General features: G+C 36.2%; 1 protein-coding gene and 1 pseudogene across 1 annotated transcript; both read right to left on the bottom strand.

Annotated features, from left to right (window-relative positions):
• Window positions 1-2,549: 2,549 nt before the first annotated feature.
• On the bottom strand, window positions 2,550-6,681 carry LOC143616833 (uncharacterized; annotated as a pseudogene).
• An 8,888-nt stretch (window positions 6,682-15,569) lies between these two features.
• LOC143616838 (uncharacterized) lies at window positions 15,570-19,792 on the bottom strand. Its single transcript, XM_077089551.1, has one exon. It carries the CDS (start codon window positions 19,708-19,710, stop codon window positions 15,727-15,729), a length of 3,984 nt encoding a protein of 1,327 aa, XP_076945666.1. The 5' UTR covers window positions 19,711-19,792; the 3' UTR covers window positions 15,570-15,726.
• Between the last annotated feature and the right edge of the window lie 422 nt (window positions 19,793-20,214).

Genomic DNA, 20,214 nt, shown 5'->3' with positions numbered 1-20,214 from the left:
GAATGGAATAAAGCTGAAGAAAAGTCAAAAGGATTAATCAGGAATCGGAAAATGATTTTAAGGAGATGGAATGGAGGCGGATTCCGATTTACCGGTATTGTTATTATTATTATTCTGAGAGAAAGTCAAAACGAAGCGGTGAGCTTGTTTGATTTGAGTTTTAATAAAATTCAAGTATAAATAGGCCGACCAAAATATTCATTCATATTCATAGTGTCAACTTAAAACATTTAAATGCCTTAAGTGTGAATTATACATTACATGTGAATAAAACGTTCATTAAAAGTTATATAATTTATTATAATGGAAAATTCTCAAAATGTCTAATTTTTTATTAGAATCGTAAAATAATTTTAAAAGATATGTTTAGCGGAGACAAGTTTTAAACTAAATCCGTCTTCGCATACGAGTTTTGTTTAAGTCAATTAAAACTGTCTCTAATCCATCTTAGACGACCAACTTAGTTATTCTTTTTTCTTTAATAGTTAGTTATTATAATTAATTTCACTCATATTTTGTTTTTCTTTTATAACTTTTAAAATATAATGTTTTACATAATTTTGAGTATACCGTTGAGACGTGTTTATTATTATTTACATGCCGATATAAATTTTACTTAAAATCGAGTTAGGTCAAATTTATTTAGGTCAAAGTTATATTGAATTATATAACGTTGAGAGGGGTCAAAGTTTTGACATGATTTGTTTTGAATAAATTTATACCGGCACGTAGATAAAAATAAGCACGACTCACAGTATATTTGAAATTTTGTAAAACCTTATATTTTAAAAGTTATAAAGAAAAACTAAATATAAATATAATTAATTATAATTAAATATTAAAGAAAAAAGCATATCTAAGTTTGGTCATCCAAAACATATTTCAATCAAAATTTGTCGGTCAAGACGAATTTGGAACATTTTTGATTGGTTCAAACAAAACTCAACTGTAAAGACGGATTTGGTTCAAAACTTGTCTTCACGACATGTTTTAAACGAATATTTTGGGAATATTAAAAAAAGTAAGGATATTTTGGAAGTTTCCCTCTTCAAAAGGCTTTTGACATTTAAAGAATTTCCCTTATTATAAGACCACAATGTACACATTTACATGAAGACATGCGTGTATACGGATAATTGGGTATTTTATGCTTAAAATAAATAAATAAATAATTATGTCGGATTACTCGGATACATGAGCAAATGGGCTATGCTATCGAATAACTGGACATTTTACAAATCTCATTCTCATCCAAAACTGGTAATAAACTTTTGTTTTAACATTTCCGGAAAGACCCCCTATTTGTTCGTTTACCAGGTTCAGCACGAAATCATAAATAAGCTCTACCAAGGATTGCTAAGCATTTGGTACCAAGTTTCCTCCTTTTTTAGTAACTAAATGAATCAGAAGCAGGACCAAACTGAGAGTTAGCAGCATAAACAAAGATGAATTTGTGAATGAGATATACAAGTTTCCTATCTTCATAGGAATCAATGGGAGAATGGAAAATTGCTCAAGTGGGCTGTTGGGCGTAATCGTAAGAAACACTTTTCATTTCATCCCTGTAGTTCCGTTTCTTGCTCTAAAAATTAGGAAAGACTTGTCGGAAATAGTTGGCTTGGTCCGACCGAGAAAGGCAAGGGACTCTTTGGGCATTGCTTGGGTCGAGTGAAGTAAAGACTGGCTACCTATAAACGAAACAAGAAACAGGAAGACTTCCCTCTAAACATCACTAATAAAGACTTTTCAGACTTTGAAGATCAAAGCGAAAAAGTCGAGACCTAACAAAAGAAGTAAACCTGAAGTGTTGCGAAAGACTGTGATAGGAAACAAAACAGAATGCACCGGAATTTTTTTTAAAGTGATCTCAAACCAGTCCTATACACTAAAGGGATGTGTATTGAAATTTTTCGAATTCGAGTTGTTCAATTTGATTCAGGTTTATTGTAATCCCTAAATAGGCCCATGTATGTACTAACTACAGTCTACACATTTGAAAGAACTCACGGTGGCAAACCTCTAATTATCAAGCGATAATACAACGGTCGATAACCGTTTAAAAAGAAATACTGTAGTCAAGTCGAATTCAATACTAATTTCTTTTCTCTTCACTTTGTTTTTTAAATGCATGTATAGACTCATCTTTTCTAAGTTAAAAAATGGTGATCACAAAACCGAAATACCAAAATATGCATTACATATAAAATTTAAGAAACCTGTTTATACCAAGTCTGCCCATACTTGTCCCTTACCTACAATTAGTGATGTACAAACCGAGATTTTTCTAAAACCAGTTCCAGGCTGAGTCAAGTCAAAAGCGGCATTTTTCCAAACCTGGCCGCGCCATAATTGAACCATCAACAAGCAAAACCACCAAAGCTTTCAAAATTCAAACTATGCAATAACTAACAAGTATATGCACATCAAAAGCATATTACTAAAACCATAAAAAACACTAAACAGCTAAAACAAACATATATATATATATTCGACCAATCAATCTGTCCAAAATAATGTTACTGTCTGAATGAACAAAAAATTACATAAGACTAGGAAATACCAAGTAATTTCCTAAACACAATACAAACATCATATACCATAAAACAAACAAAAAATACCAGTAGCAATAATAATCATAATAATACAATGAGAAAAGATGATTAACCTTTTCAAGAATCAAAAACCAATTTACCCATTTACCTCGCGGTTTGCCTTTTCGATATCATTTGATGCAGATGATCATACCGGTCGCGTTGATAATCAACCAATATGCACACTTGTCTAATCGCCTCTCGTTTTTCCTCACCGAGATCCACCAAACCTACATCTTTAACATGAAGCTGTTTTCCAACTCTTTCATCTTTTCATCCTTTTGAATAACTTTGACTTCAAGTTCTTTAACTAACTTTTTCAATGCTTAAGCTTCCTCCAACTGTATCATCATCTTTCCAACTTTTTGTTGCAAGTCATCTTTTTCGTAACTTATCTTCTTCATTGAAATCTTGGTAACTTGGATTTCATTCATGATTTCATATATCTGTGTTGAAATATGTCCATGATCTTCCTCAAATTTTACAGTTAATGAGTCGATCTCGGTCGATATCTGGTTGACGTGTTGTTTGACCGTGTTTTTAACGCTTTCTTCGGTTTCTTTGTAATTGGTGATTTTGTCAATGAGTGATTTGATTTCCTGATGCAGTTTTTCTTCTTTTTTCGCATACTCGGTTTCTTTCTCACCTAATGTTTGCTCGGTCACACGAAGCTTTTGGTTCGTGAGACGGAGTTTGACTTCGAGGTTTCTGACTGTTTCGGTCAAAGTGGTGATGTCATCTCCCTTGATTTCCAAATCTCCCTTGAGGTCTTCTATGGCTTCTTCAAGATCTTTGACTTTTGACTCATTGACTTCATTCTCTTCCACTGTTTTAAGATGATCATTGGACTTGGTCTCGAGTTCTTGTTTCAGAGTTTGACTTGGGATTTCAAATTCTGAAATTTCGGTACACTTTTTCTCGAGTTGAGATTCTAAGTCAGCTTTGAGGTTGTTTAAGGATTCAAGATCTGACTTTAGATCGTTGACTTTTTGTTCATAGTCTTTCGTTTCTTCTAAGGTTCTCTCTTGATCTTTTGACTTGCTTTCGAGTTGCTCGTTTAGATTTTGAATTAGAATTTGGAGTTCTGAAATTTCGGTACCCTTTTTTCGATTTGTGTTTCGAGTTCGTTTTTTAAGTTGCTTAAGGATTCGATGGCCAATTCGAGATCTTTGACCTTTGACTCGTAGGCTTCTTTCTCTTCTATAGTCTTTGTATGATCATTTGACTTGCTTTCGAGTTCTTGTTTCAAACTTTGGCTTAGGATTACAAGTTCGGAAATCTCGAGACCCCGTTTCTCGAGATGCATTGTCGACTCGCTTTTAAGGTTGTTTAAAAATTCGAGCTGCGATTCCAGATCTTTGACTTTTGACTCATATCCTTCGTTTTCCTCCAAAATCTTCTCTTGTTCTTTTGACTTGCACTCAAGTTCTTCTTCCAAGCTTTGAATCTGAACCAATAGCTCAGAAATCTCAACACCCTTTTTCTCAAGTTGAGTTTCTGTTTCGTTTTTCAGGTTGTTGACTGATTCGAGCTTCAATTCTAGATCTTTGGCCTTTGACTCATAGCCTTCCTTCTCTTCAACTGTTTTCTCATGTTCTTTTGACTTGCTTTCAAGTTCTTCTTTCAAACTTTGAACCAGAACTGAAATTTCAGAAATCTCAACAACTTTTTTCTCAAGCTGCGATTCAGACTCGTTTTTAAGGTTGTTTGAGGAATCGAGCTGCAATTCTAGATCTTTGACTTTTGACTCGTAGCTTTCTTTTTCCTCCACAGTTTTCTCTTGTTCTTTTGACTTGCTTTCAAGTCCTTCTTTCAAACTTTGAATCAGAACTAAAAGTTCAGAAATCTCAAGCACTTTTTTCTCGAGTTCTGATTCTGTTTCGGTTTTCAGATTGTTAACAGATTCAAGCTGCAACCCAAGTTCTTTGACCTTCGACTCATAGCCTTCCTTTTCTTCCACAGTCTTCTCCTGTTCTTTTGACTTAACTTCAAGTTGTTCTTTCAAACTTTGAATCAGAACTAAATTTTCAGAGATCTCAAGGCCCCTTTTCTCGACTTGCAATTCTGATTCGGTTTTCAAATCATTTAACGATTCGAGCTGCAATTCCAGATCTTTGACCTTTGACTCGCACACTTCCTTTTCTTCCAGAGTCTTTTCTTGTTCTCTTGACTTGCCTTCAAGTTCTTCTTTCAAACTTTGAATCTGAATCAAAAGTTCAGAAATCTCAACACCCTTTTTCTCGAGTTGCGTTTCTGTTTCGTTTTTCTGGTTGTTTATTGATTCAAGCTGCAAATCTAGATCTTTGACATTTAACTCATAGCCTTCTTTCAAACTTTGAATCTGAAATAAGAGCTCTGAATTCTCAAGACTCGTTTTCTCAAGTTGAGTTTCTGTTTCGGTTTTCGCATTGTTCAGTGATTCAAGCTGCAATTCTAGATCGTTGACCTTTGACTCATATCCCTCCTTCTCTTCCACTGTCTTCTCTTGTTCTTTTGACTTGCTCTCAAGTCCTTCTTTTAAACTTTGAATCAAAACTAGCATTTCAGAAATCTCAACAATCTTTTTCTCGAGTTGTGATTCTGACTCAGTTTTCAGATTGTTAACCGATTCAAGCTGCAATTCCAAACTTTTAACCTTCGACTCGTACGCTTCTTTTTCTTCCAGAATCTTCTCTTGTTCTTTTGACTTACTTTCAAGTTCTTGTTTTAGACTTTGAATCTGAACTAAGAGCTCTGAATTTTCAACCCCCTTTTTCTCGAGTTGACTTTCTGTTTCGTTTTTAAGGCTGTTTAACGATTCGAGCTGCAATTCTAAATCTTTTACCTTTGACTCATAGCCTTCCTTCTCTTCCACTGTCTTTTCTAGTTCTTTTTTACTTGCTTTCAAGTCCTTCTTTCAAGCTTTGAATTAAAGCTAACTGTTCAGAAATCTCAACAACCTTTTTCTCAAGTTGCGATTCTGATTCGTTTTTCAAACTGTTAACCGATTCAAGCTGCAATTCTAGATCTTTGACCTTTGAGTCGTATCCTTCCTTCTCTTCTGCCGTCTTTGCTTGAACAACGCACATTTCTGCAATCTCTTCTTTGAAACTCTCTATCTGATTAACAAATTCTTCAAGTTGTTGATTTTTCCCTTTGACTTCTGAATTTAATTCAGCTTTTATTGTATGCAACGACTTCACCTCTTCCTCTAATTCTTTCATCCGAACAACGTATACTTCTTTTTCTTCTAGTAATTTCTGTTCATCTGCTACTTTACTGACTTTCAAAGATTCCAATTCCTTTTCAAAGGTGTTGACTTTCTCGGTTAAACTCTTCTAGTAATCTTCTTATTACCATTTGCGAAGCATTTTACAACTTCGCCCTTTCGTTGCCTGTCATCAAGTGGCTGCACAATAACAGCCAGATAAATATCTAGATCATCCGTTATAACGGTATACGCAGGATGTTTGGCGCCTTCTATGTACTTCATCGACCCGTCTTGCAAATAACGAACCCACTCGAACTGACAACGATTCGTTCCGTTACCGCTTGAATCGTGTTTCCAGGAAAAGGGTCACCAGTAATCTGCAAATCTTCAACTGTGGGCAGTGGCACATTAATATTAACATCCACATCATCAAACTCATCACTTTCATAGTCATCTTGTTCCGAATCATCGGGTTCTTGTTCTTCTTCAAGAATTGATGGTAAATGATGAGAATGAATAACCAAAGGCTGATATTGACCATCCTTTACTTGTTCTTCAGCTATATTAATTCTTTCTTGATAATGTTTAAACATATTTCTTAAACTACTAGCAACAGAATATGCATCAATATCTGCAGGATGAAAAGACTTATCAGCAAGAAGAGGTACCAAAGAAGATACAAATACTGTATCTTCATCTCGACCAGCTGCAGCGCGTACCGAATGCGAACATTCTGTTATGAATGCATCTAAGCCCAATCATAAAGCCCATTTCAACAGCCCATTTCAATGGTCCAATAAACCTTGGTGCGTGATATAAGCATATAAGCCGGGAAACAAGAGAAAAAGAGCATGAATGAATATTGTAAGTAGAATGTTTGGCTTCTTCTTCCCATCTCATACTCTGTGAATCTGTTCTCCCATCTTCTTCTAGTTCTGTATTAGTTTTGGTCTTTCTATCTTTATCTTGTAATCTCTCGGTTAAGACAATAGCTATTTGGTTAATTCAATAAGAGTATGATTTACTAATTATCGTTGCGAAATAACTGTTCACTTCATTGGTGCTTTCATTGGTCCTCCACACAAATGGCTTTGGAGGATGCTTCGTTCTACTTACACGGTTCTCAAATTCAAAATCGTGAAGTTCAATTTGCTAGGCTTCAGGAGATTTACGATCTATTGGCCCAGTTTCCGATTCCACCTCCAATTGAGCTTAACGATTTACAAGATGATGTGGTGTCTGCTCCAGAAATAGGTATGTACGATCCGGCACCAGTTTTGCCTCGATTCACTGGTCTACATCCAGATAAATGGCTCGCATATGCTGAAAGGTATTTCACGTACTATAGGATTCATAACACCGATCGGTTTCCTTACGTGTCTTCTTATTTCCATGATGAGGCAGCAATATGGTTTAGTTTTTCCCAGTTTACGGATTGGTCAGATTTCACAGAGTCTCTTGTGCACCGATTTGGTTTTGCACGGAATGATCAGAATGCGAATCTGTTACAATCCACCAACACAGATTCTGCACTCCAAGTGTTTGATGAAATGCCTGGGTGTCTTAAAAATGATATTGTTAATGCAGATCATGAAACCATGGATCCTGATGTATTAGAAATCCAAAATGACTTAATGATTGATGTTCATGAGTCACTAGGAGTAATTGGTGCTCAAATAAATATATCAGATTATAATTTTTTGCTTGCAAGTGGTAAACCATTTATAAATATAGTCGTGACAGATGATTCGAAAGTGATTAATATGTTAGAAACCACCGTATGTGATGTTGTTGATTCATTAGTAACTCACTCCTTCACATGAAAACCAGGTTTGATTGCAAATTATGGTCAGATATCTCCTAGTCCAACCACTATTACTGTTGTTTATGCACAGCCTCGTACTCTTGGTAGTTTAGCTAATTTTCTATCGGATTCATGTTTGAATTTTGGGGCCGCTTGGTTAGAGAGAACAATTGGTTTTGATCCCTGTATGAATTTTGTACCCATACATTATTCTACTCACATTATTTGCGTTACTCGTCAATTTGGTATTGGTGACCTATCAGTTCAACAAAATCGATATGCTACTGATTTCGTTCTGGATGTTGATGAGCCTCTCAAAACTCATTTTTCAACACCTTCAGTTGACGAATCTGATACTATTCGTGAGGGTTGTCATTCAGTGCTTATGCGTGAGAATGGCTCTATTCAACAAATTACTTCAAGTGTTGATGCAATTTTTTCTATTGTGGGAATTTCATTAGCTATGACCGATGTTACTAATATTGGAATTGGTTCGGTCAGATCGATTACTACTTGGTTGTCAAAACAGCGAGGACATAAATACCATGAAGCTTCAACAACTGAACGTGTGCAACCTTGTCCAACGCATCCTGTTTCTTTTTGTCCTCCTCCTACATAGGTATGTGAATCTTCTGCGTTCACCAACCGAACGTTTCGCTTGATAAATTTGTTCCGGTTGTTCCCCAACCAAACGTTCCGTTTAATTTCTGATGACCAGTTGGTAATAAGTTTTTATATTAAGAATACAAGTCTTATTAGTGTCGATTTCCCTTAGATATAACCGATTTGTTTGGTTGAGTAATTAATAAATATAGTAATTATATTTATTTCTTGGTGATATATTTGTTAAGTTGCGATTAAAATTTGTAGTAAAACATAATATATTTATATTTTTGTTAGAAATCTTTAAACCGACTTTATATACCGTTTCGGTCGTATAACTCGTAATAATTATTATTTTTACGTCTAACATATATATTTTTCCAAAATATATATTTATGTAATAACTATCCTTCTGACACAAGATGCCGTCGTTAAAAATAACACTTATTATTTGCCGTGTTCAAACGTAAAATTGATGTTCTATTCAAAATTATATATAAGCTTTATAAGACTATATAAATGTCATTTCAACGTAAAAATCTATTTTTGCTTACTCAAAATTATATAATAAGTTTATTTTTGTAATAAATCCGTATATACACTAGCTAGTTTCCACTCCATAATGCTCGGTCAGCCAACTTAAGGTTTCATTAGATTGAAAACCGGTAACGGGCCCGGCGCATTTGGTTTACGAAAGAGATCGGAAATTGTTTCGGGCCGGGTTCGGGTCCGTAGAGGTGTCCTGGTTCAGGTACGTATGAGACCATAATCGCATGGTGCACCAATAGTGATGATGTTACGGTGGTGTTGGTGAAATGTTGAGGGTGTAGAGAGAGGAAATGTGGTGGTTAACAGAGAAAAACATGACAGGTTTTGAGAGAGACAAAAGGGTGGCGGTTGATGATAGTGGTTCGCGGTGATCGTTGGAAGGTGGAGGTGTTTGTCGGTTGTGATGGAAGTGGCCGTTGGCGGTTACAGGTGGTGATGCTATATGGTGGCGATGTTACGGGGCTGGAGAGAGAGGGAGGAAAGTGACGGTTGATGATGGTGGTACTCCAAAGAACGAGAGTTTTGAGTGTATGTGTGTGTTTACTTTGCATCCTTTTTGATGTTTCAAGGTATTAGCAAGTATGTGTTACATATGAAGTTGTATAAAAATAATATATCTAGACAAAGGAGTGAAGGTGGAGTGTAAGGGTTAACAAACAAAGAGAAGTCAAAGATTGTGTGGTTGGTATTGAGATTCGGCAGAGAGACAGGGTGAGGGAAAGAAAAGGGTCGGTGAATAAGTTTGATAGATTTAGAGGATGATGAATTTGATATGCAATGATGATATCTTTCACTCAAAATTTTACTATGAGCCACAATAGATTTCATGCATTTTGTTTAACTATAAATTCAAATAAGAATGAAACTGAACGTGTGTGTGCATTTGTTTCAAAACTGGTTAAAGGGTAGGGCAGGGGACCCGTAGGTTTGAGTTAGCATTTTGGAAATATTGGGTTTGCATGTTAATGTACTTTAGTTATTAGCTAATTATTATTCAACTAGATGTAATTTGGTGAGGTTAAGGTTAATTATCTAGATTACTTGAGACTCCAAGTGTGATTATATTCTATATATATTTATACGTTTGTTTTATTAACGAGTTCAGGTGCACTCAGTGTATAATTAACATTGTGTACTCGTATGTCTATATATATCAAACGTTTTCCAAAATAATATATATATATATATACACGCACACAAACACCCTATTACACCTAATTAGCCAATTAGAAGGCATGCATTTAATCTCGTAAACACATACGAAATTGTAAATTTATGTATATAGTTTCGTGTAACATTCTATATTTTTTTTACCAACGTTGAACTCCGTTGAATAAAATCCAAAATTTTGAATAATTTAAGTAATAATAAATTACTTAGCTACTATGTATCTTGCCCGTGAGAGCATGAGCTAGACTCATTGTGATTAAACTTAGCCATATTTAGTCGAATGGGAATTAATGTGAAGGAATCATAGTTAAGCATTGTACGGGTAATGATCTGATTCACGGTGTGTCACAGGACAATCCAAATACTTCTCTCAGGCTCTGAGCGATTTTGCCCAAAAGGGCATTCGCCAAAGTTTTTTGAGGCTTTGGTGGGGCGGTGTCCTTATTAGAGAAACCGCCAATGTCAAAGTCTGGGAGAGCGCCATTTAGGCGTTCCAGGGCCTGCACGTAGTCTGAGTCCAGGTCGACAACTCCGCTATTCCTTAAGAAGTGATTATGTAGCTTCCAAGACTGAGCCCTCGACGCTACAAAAGCGTAAACCCCAACATCAAGAGCCGAAAGAAGGCCTAAACCCCCCAAGCGCATCGGTAAAGATGCAAGTCGCCACTGAAGATCACCAAAGAACGGGCCTCCACATACAACTATGTCTTCGATGGCTTCTCAAAGCCCCTTATCAAAACAGGATACCGCACCAATAATAGCCACCCCAATGAAAGACCTAAGCAAGAGGAGTTCGCTCTGGGGATCCCTAAGGCAAGGTAAAAGTTTCATAATATCAACCGCACGAGATGCTCTCCGCCTCGCCAACTCCTTAATAAAGTAGGGATCTCGACTAACAGCCCCTCCAAGGAGCTTTACTCCTCTCTCTGGTCTACCAATTTCACTAGGGAAAAGCCCATCTATAACTTTCACTCCATTACACGTTGGCCAAAAAACCTCGGTTTTCTTAATATTAAGTTGAAGCCCCAATGATGACCCTTCCGAGCTGATAATGTCTAGGGCTTTAGCGACTTCGTTGGCACCACCAATAATAGTCTCATCATCCAAGTACCAAGCATGAAATGGGAGGTTACAGTCATTTTGTACCCGGAGAACAAGAGGGTGTAAGGCTAAGGCAAAGAGGAGGGGCCCAAGGGGTCTCCCTGCTGAACCCCAGTAGTAGCCCCTATACAGTCATCACCAACGTACAACCTAACCGGCTGGGCATAAAGGAACTGGACCCACAGATAGATAGACGGGCAATGATGATGAACCTCCCGGAGAAGGGCTGTGCGGTCGACCATATTGAAGGCGTTGGAGAAGTCCACGGTAAGCATAGTTAAAGAACCGTCCGCGTGAAAGGAGTTAAGAAACCGGTTCGCGCTGTGAAGCACCACCTCTGCCCCATTAGGGGTCCCTACCCCAAACTGAAAGTCCCCTAAAGACTGAGTCATTTCCTTCCCAACCATCTTCATAGCCGCTTTAAAAACCAACCTACGCCAGATAGCCCCCACAGCAATGGGCCGAATTCCATTATCCGGCTTTAATAAAGGGGTAAGGGGGCCGAAGCAATAAACTCAGCGAGCACCTTGGGGCACAGACCCCCTAACCATAAGTTGACGACTTCAGTGATGGCTGAGAGCAGACCCATGGAAGTCACTGATCCCTCACCACTAAGAGCGTCCAACAAGTATTGCGTCCGCATCCTGTCTCTCCCGCATGAGGTCCCTTTAGGAAATGATCGGATATATCTAAGCACACAGTCCCCATCCACGTAGAGAGTAGGCAGGGCGACAGAGCTAGAAGGCAAGGACGGTGGCGACACCACTGGGTGTTTATCAATAAGGCTTTCATGGTTGATACTCCAAGATGGGCAACCCCACTTGAGCATAATACCTTGACTGCAGCTATGAAATGACCATTCCTGACTTTCCTGAGATATTGTTTAATATTGAGGCTTTTTTCAGAACCCTCCTCCCCTCCCACCTCTCTTTTAGAAAAAGTGTTTCCCCCCACGTTATCAAAGAGAGAAAGAACCAAGTCAGCAAAACCAGATCCATCTTTCCACACCGCAAGTGCTTACTGAATGCTACTACATTGCAAAGACTTTCGATTCCCTGACCTGCGTTCCTGCCTAGTGGAAGGTTTCACCACCCTTAAAGTACAACGCGGCAACAATAGTAATTTGACCCAATTCTCAATCGAGCCCGGTGAATCCACTACCTTGCGTAAAGAGCATGCCTAAGTCTGAGCAAACGCCAAACGACAACTTGGGGGGATGCTCTTAACCGTTTGAATGGGAAGGGAGAAAACCCGTTTCAAAAGGGATACATCCCCAACCACTCCTACAGATGGATCTGGGTCCCTATCCATAGACACACAATTAGGTTTCTGGATCCCAACGATGAATTCTCCAACATCTCCAGAATCCACGAAAAAAGAATAGACACCAACAACATGCTTGCACCCCCCTGCTAAGGGCATGCAACGTCATGCACCTCCCACATAACCATTTATCCCCCGCCCGAAGGGCTTCCCCAACATCTATAAAAAGGTCCAAATCCTTGGAGATAGCATCTTTTAAAAGGTTCTTCCGAGTATTCGTGTTACATTTTGGTCATTAAAGTTTTTTTATATATCCATTTATTCGATTCAAATTAGTTTTTGTTCTTTATCTTGCTATGGATTTCTTTTACCTTTTTATGCTATAATTATAAAAGGTGCTTATTTAAAAGGTTTATTTATAAGAGAAAATCAATTGTCATTTTCCTCTGGATCTAAAGTTTTTGTGAGTTTTGTTATTTTCATTCAAAAACTATTTTTTCCCTTTGCGTCCTTATGTTTTTAAGAACCTGCCATATTAATGTACTTGAGTTTTTAAGAACGTCCCAGTTTTGGATGTAGTCAAAGATTTTCGCTTGGACTTTCCTTGATTGGGGTTAAAGAAGGATTCCGTTCGAAAAACTTAACAACCAACTTCACCGTAGTTGTTACTATGGCAGCAGCGGTTCGATATGGTGGTTGGTGATCGTCTTATGTAAACATATATCGATAGAAGGTGTAAAAATCTTATTTTACTATACTATTAAAAGAAAACTATATGAACACATAGCACCATACTAACTTGTCTACATAGGATGCTATATATGTCTTTAGCAATTTGAATAATTATTTAATTAAGTAATTTAAATTAGAATTTAAGTTATATATATTTTAATATGTTTAATTGTCTGTCATTTCATCCATAATTAGCCGACTAATAACATGGATGCAACCTCGATTTTTAATTACTTATAATTACCAGAGTCAAGTTATTCTACAAATGAATACAAAAATGAGAAGGATTTGCAGCCACATAAAAAACCCTCAAAAAAATTAATAAAAAAACCATAACTCAAAATTTAGTAAAAATACGAAAAAAGTAAAACACAAAAATGTTTTTACCGTTTTACTCGTTCTCAAGAAAAAAAAGACACAATGTTGAGGGTAAAAGATTATTGTGTCTTCTATTTATCATTGTGTGTTTTTTATTTTTATTTTCGTGATTGATTGTGTCTTTTTCATTGACATTTTATTTTTTTTTCACAAATGAAATGCTACTGAAATGAAATGAAACAAACATACTTTAAATTTTGAGTATACCGTTGAAACATGCTTATTTTTATCAAAGTGCCGGTATAAAATTTTTTTACTTAAAATCGAGTCAGGTTATATTGAATTATAAGACGTTGAGAGGGGTCAAGTTTTGACCTGACTCGGTTTGAGTAAATTTATATTTGCACACAGATAAAAATAAGCATGTCTCAACAGTATATTTGAAATTTTGTAAAACCTTATATATTAAAAGTTAAAAAAAAAACTAAATATAAATAAAATTAGTTATAATAGTTATATGTTAAAGAAAAAAGAATAACTAAGTTTGACTGTCCAAGACAAATTTCGATCAAAATTTATCAACGAATACGAATTTGAAACACATTTGATTGGTTTAAACAAAGCTCATCTGTAAAGACAAATTTAGTTTAAAACCTGTGTTCGCAACTGATTTTAAATGAATTGGGGAATATTAAAAAGGTAAAAACATTTTGAGACTTTCTCTCTTTAATAGAGAGATGTTAAGAATTTTCTCTTATTATAAAGATCACAACGTACACATTGCACGAAGGCATGCGTGTTACGTATACGGATAATTGGGCATTTTATATGTAAAATAAATAAATATTACTCTGATACACAATCCAGTAAATGGGCTAGGCTATGGAATAATTGGATTTACCAATCCGTGTCTCTTCTAAAACCGATGAAAGATTTTTGAAAGTAATCTTAAACCGACTATAGAGTAAAGGGATGGGTATTCAAATGTTTCGAACTCGTTGTTCAATAGGCCCATGGACCAAGTTCAGCTACACTACCACTTACCCGACACCATATGGTCCATGACTCCATTTGATACGGCCCATATAACAATGGGTCAAGCCCAAACCTCATCAACCCGGCCCAATGAAGACATCAAAGCACCAGCCCCTTTGTTGGATTAGTTCGTGGCAGCCAAGTAACTGAGTCAACCACCACCTAGCATTAATTTGGGAAGTAATCCCACGTTTCCATAATTCTGCATGCATGTAGGTAGTGGTAGGTAGCAGTAAGCCATGTTTCCTTATTTCAAGCTAGAAGAATAAAGTGCATTTTAGGAATTTCCATTTTGATATATAAGAGAAAATTGTTCCAAAAACATTGTCTTTCCAATTCTTATTAATCTTGGAGGTTGACCCACTCAAGGGTTACTATCACCATTCCATATCTTTTCCATTGATATAAAATTCACTTAATACATTGTAATATACTAGTGCGTAATAAAATTTATTCTATATAGTTTATAAATGAAACAACAAATTATTGTATACACAAACACATGGTTCGGATCAAATACCAATAACAATTGGTGCGAAGAGTGTGAATTGAATGAACTCACATTAACAAACCCGTAATTATCAAGTGATCAATAAATTGTGTCGGATCAAGCGATTCAATTCAACATATCCTATGAAATCAATTGTGTTCGGCTGTTCAATCAATCTCAAAACTTAGTTGGATCAATTGAAATCACAGAGTGATCACTCTCGGTCGGTTTTTGATGTAACAATGACATGAAAATTATAATACAACGGTTGGTAACCATTTAAAAAGAAATACTATATAGAGTCAAGTCGAATTCAATACTTTTTTCTTTTCTCTTCACTTTGTTATTTAAATGCATGTATAGAATTAGGCTCATCTTTTCTAAGTTAAAATATGGTGATCACAAAACCGAAATACCAAAATACGCATTACATATAAAATTTAAAAAAGCTGTTTATACTAAGTCTGCCCATACTTGTCCCTTACTTACAATTAGTGATGTACAAGCCGAGATTTTTCTCAAACCAGTTCCGGGTTGGGTCAAGTCAAAAGCGGTATTTATCCAAACCGGGCCACGCCATAATTGAAACTATGTAATAACTAACAAGTATATATCAAAAGCATATTACTAAAACCAAATACACACTAAACAGCTAACACAAACATATATATTCGACCAATCGATCTGTGTCCATAATAATGTTACTGTCTGAATGAACAAAAAATTACATAAGACTAGGAAATAGCAAGTAATTTCCTAAACTCAATACAAACATCATATACCATAAAACAAACAAAAAATACCAGTAGCAATAATAGTCATAATAATACAATGAGAAAAGATGATTAACCTTTTCAAGAATCAAAAACCAATTTACTCATTTACCTCGCGGTTTGCCTTTTCGATATCATTTGATGCAGATGATCATACCGGTCGCGTTGATAATCAACCAATATGCACAGTTGTCTAATCGCCTCTCGTTTTTCCTCACCGAGATCCACCAAACCCACATCTTTAACATGAAGCTGTTTTTCCAACTCTTTCATCTTTTCATCCTTTTGACTAACTTTGACTTCAAGTTCATTGACTAACTTTTTCAATGCTTCAGCTTCCTCCAACTGTATCATCATCTTTCCAACTTTTTGTTGCAAGTCATCTTTTTCGTAACTTATCTTCTTCATTGAAATCTTGGTAACTTGGATTTCATTCATGATTTCATATATTTGTGTTGAAATATGTCCATGATCTTCCTCAAATTTTACAGTTAACGAGTCGATTCCGGTTGATATCTGGTTGACCTGTTGTTTGACAGTGTTTTTAACGCTTTCTTCGGTTTCTTTGTAATTGGTGATTTTGTCAATGAGTGATTTGTTTTCTTGATGGAGTTTTTCTTCTTTTTTTGCATACTCGGTTTCTTTCTCGCCTAATGTTTGCTCGGTCACACGAAGCTTTTGGTTCGTGAGACGGAGTTTGACTTCGAGGTTTCTGACTGTTTCGGTCAAAGTGGTGATGTCATCTCCCTTGATTTCCAAATCTCCCTTGAGGTCTTCTATGGCTTCTTCTAGATCTTTGACTTTTGACTCGTTGGATTCGTTCTCTTCGACTGTTTTTAGATGATCGTTTGACTTGGTCTCGAGTTCTTGTTTCAGAGTTTGACTTAGGATTTCAAGTTCTGAAATTTCGGTACACTTTTTCTCGAGTTGAGATTCTAAGTCAGCTTTGAGGTTGTTTAAGGATTCAAGATCTGACTTTAGATTGTTGACTTTTTGTTCATAGTCTTTCTTTTCTTCTAAGGTTCTCTCTTGATCTTTTGACTTGCTTTCGAGTTGCTCGTTTAGATTTTGAATTAGAATTTGGAGTTCTGAAATTTCGGTTCCCTTTTCCTCGAGTTGTGTTTCGAGTTCGTTTTTTAAGTTGCTTAAGGATTCGATGGTCAATTCGAGATCTTTGACCTTTGACTCGTAGGCTTCTTTCTGTTCTATAGTCTTTGTGTGATCGTTTGATTTGCTTTCGAGTTCTTGTTTTAAACTTTGGCTCAGGATTACAAGTTCGGAAATCTCAAGACCCCGTTTCTCGAGATGCATTGTTGACTCGTTTTTGAGGCTGTTTAAAGATTCAAGCTGTGATTCCAGATCTCTGACTTTTGACTCATATCCTTCTTTTTCCTCCAAAGTCTTCTCTTGTTCTTTTGACTTGCACTCAAGTTCTTCTTCCAAGCTTTGAATCTGAACCAATAGCTCAGAAATCTCAACACCCTTTTTCTCAAGTTGAGTTTCTGTTTCGTTTTTCAGGTTGTTGACTGATTCGAGCTTCAATTCTAGATCTTTGGCCTTTGACTCATAGCCTTCCTTCTCTTCAACTGTTTTCTCATGTTCTTTTGACTTGCTTTCAAGTTCTTCTTTCAAACTTTGAACCAGAACTGAAATTTCAGAAATCTCAACAACTTTTTTCTCAAGCTGCGATTCAGACTCGTTTTTAAGGTTGTTTGAGGAATCGAGCTGCAATTCTAGATCTTTGACTTTTGACTCGTAGCTTTCTTTTTCCTCCACAGTTTTCTCTTGTTCTTTTGACTTGCTTTCAAGTCCTTCTTTCAAACTTTGAATCAGAACTAAAAGTTCAGAAATCTCAAGCACTTTTTTCTCGAGTTCTGATTCTGTTTCGGTTTTCAGATTGTTAACAGATTCAAGCTGCAACTCAAGTTCTTTGACCTTCGACTCATAGCCTTCCTTTTCTTCCACAGTCTTCTCCTGTTCTTTTGACTTAACTTCAAGTTGTTCTTTCAAACTTTGAATCAGAACTAAATTTTCAGAGATCTCAAGGCCCCTTTTCTCGACTTGCAATTCTGATTCGGTTTTCAAATCATTTAACGATTCGAGCTGCAATTCCAGATCTTTGACCTTTGACTCGCACACTTCCTTTTCTTCCAGAGTCTTTTCTTGTTCTCTTGACTTGCCTTCAAGTTCTTCTTTCAAACTTTGAATCTGAATCAAAAGTTCAGAAATCTCAACACCCTTTTTCTCGAGTTGCGTTTCTGTTTCGTTTTTCTGGTTGTTTATTGATTCAAGCTGCAAATCTAGATCTTTGACATTTAACTCATAGCCTTCTTTCAAACTTTGAATCTGAAATAAGAGCTCTGAATTCTCAAGACTCGTTTTCTCAAGTTGAGTTTCTGTTTCGGTTTTCGCATTGTTCAGTGATTCAAGCTGCAATTCTAGATCCTTGACCTTTGACTCATATCCCTCCTTCTCTTCCACTGTCTTCTCTTGTTCTTTTGACTTGCTCTCAAGTCCTTCTTTTAAACTTTGAATCAAAACTAGCATTTCAGAAATCTCAACAATCTTTTTCTCGAGTTGTGATTCTGACTCAGTTTTCAGATTGTTAACCGATTCAAGCTGCAATTCCAAACTTTTAACCTTCGACTCGTACGCTTCTTTTTCTTCCAGAATCTTCTCTTGTTCTTTTGACTTACTTTCAAGTTCTTGTTTTAGACTTTGAATCTGAACTAAGAGCTCTGAATTTTCAACCCCCTTTTTCTCGAGTTGACTTTCTGTTTCGTTTTTAAGGCTGTTTAACGATTCGAGCTGCAATTCTAAATCTTTTACCTTTGACTCATAGCCTTCCTTCTCTTCCACTGTCTTTTCTAGTTCTTTTGACTTGCTTTCAAGTCCTTCTTTCAAGCTTTGAATTAAAGCTAACTGTTCAGAAATCTCAACAACCTTTTTCTCAAGTTGCGATTCTGATTCGTTTTTCAAACTGTTAACCGATTCAAGCTGCAATTCTAGATCTTTGACCTTTGAGTCGTATCCTTCCTTCTCTTCTGCCGTCTTTGCTTGAACAACGCACATTTCTGCAATCTCTTCTTTGAAACTCTCTATCTGATTAACAAATTCTTCAAGTTGTTGATTTTTCCCGTTGACTTTTAAATTTAATTCAGCTTTTAGTGTATGCAACGACTTCACCTCTTCCTCTAATTCTTTCACCCGAACAACGCATACTTCTTTCTCTTCTAGTAATTTCTGTTCATCTGCTACTTTACTGACTTTCAAAGATTCCAATTCCTTTTCAAAGGTGTTGACTTTCTCGGTCAAACTCTTTATTTCTTCATCTTTCTGAACCTCAATCTCTCTTTTCTGGGAATTTAAAGATTCAAGATTTTCTTCAAAGCTTCTTATTTTAATTTCTGTCTCACTTTTGTGTGAAGTGTGCAGCTCTGTATGTTCAAGAAGCTCTTTTTCTTTTTCAGCCAGTTGCTGTTTTAAGTTGCTACATTCAGCCACAAGTTCGTCAATTTTTTCTTGATTTATTTTAATCTCACTTATTAACACTGAACCCTTTAATGAAATAGCTTTTCTTTCTTCCTCATTGGCTTCTAGATTCTCCACCGTTCTAGAAAGTTCTGACTTCAAACCCTCATTTTCTCCTTCCAACAGAACATTAACCTCTTTTAGCTCTTCAATCATCTTCTCAGTTTCTTGTTGCTTGTTCACAGCAGTTTCGCATTCTTCGGTTGCAACGGTCAACTCTTTCGTCAACTCGTCTATATGTGTGTTTGCTTCGTGAAGTTGTTCCTTGAGTGTGTCGACTGCATTCAACTTCCCCTTTTTACTGTCCTTTTCGTTTGAATCATCATCTGAGTCAGAATCGGAATCTGAGCTGGATGAAGCAGAAGAAGAATCTTTTTCTTTTTTAGGATGAATCTTTTCCTTCAACTCTCCTGTGATGTGATCATACCGTTCATAAACTGATCTATGATGTTTGTGGAAATCTTCAATCAATTCAACAAGTTTGTTTCTTTCATCAGTATCTTCCTGTTTGAGAAGCTCTAGAATCTTCTTATAATTGTCCTCCATTTCTGCAAAATACATTCAGAGCTTCATTAAAATGTTTCAAATACATTAGAATAATAATCTCCTAAATCATTTTATTTTAAAAGTCAATAATGATATTAAGAATCAACATCGGTTTAAGCTTGTAGGGTATCTAGCATGATCATGAATGATAATTGACATTGGCTTTTCAAATTTCATTAGGCTTGTAAATGAACTCAACGAACACGAATGGAGCATGTTTGTGGTCGTTTGCTTTACTTTAACCGAAGAAATGGCCAAATACGGATATTAAACGAAATAGGATTTCCTGTTCGTGTTTGTTCGTAAAGAAAATGAAAATGTCTGTGTTCGTGAACAGTATAAACTAAAGGTTCACGAACATAACTGTGGTAAAACCAGTTAAAAGTAATGTGAAGAGCAATGTGTTGGGCCAAAAATGTTATGAAAACTAGACTAACTTGTAATGGGCCAAAAAAATTAATGAATATATTAACAAACGTAAGCAAACGAGCTTAAACAAGCGTAAACTAACGACCATAA

The sequence above is a fragment of the Bidens hawaiensis genome, unplaced genomic scaffold, assembly GCF_021521415.1.
Source record: "Bidens hawaiensis isolate Kalapana, Puna unplaced genomic scaffold, B.hawaiensis_p1.1 tig00049928_1, whole genome shotgun sequence".
NCBI classification, from domain to species: domain Eukaryota; kingdom Viridiplantae; phylum Streptophyta; class Magnoliopsida; order Asterales; family Asteraceae; genus Bidens; species Bidens hawaiensis.
Note: the sequence above shows the minus strand (reverse complement) of the source record. Positions and strands in the feature narration are given on the sequence as shown.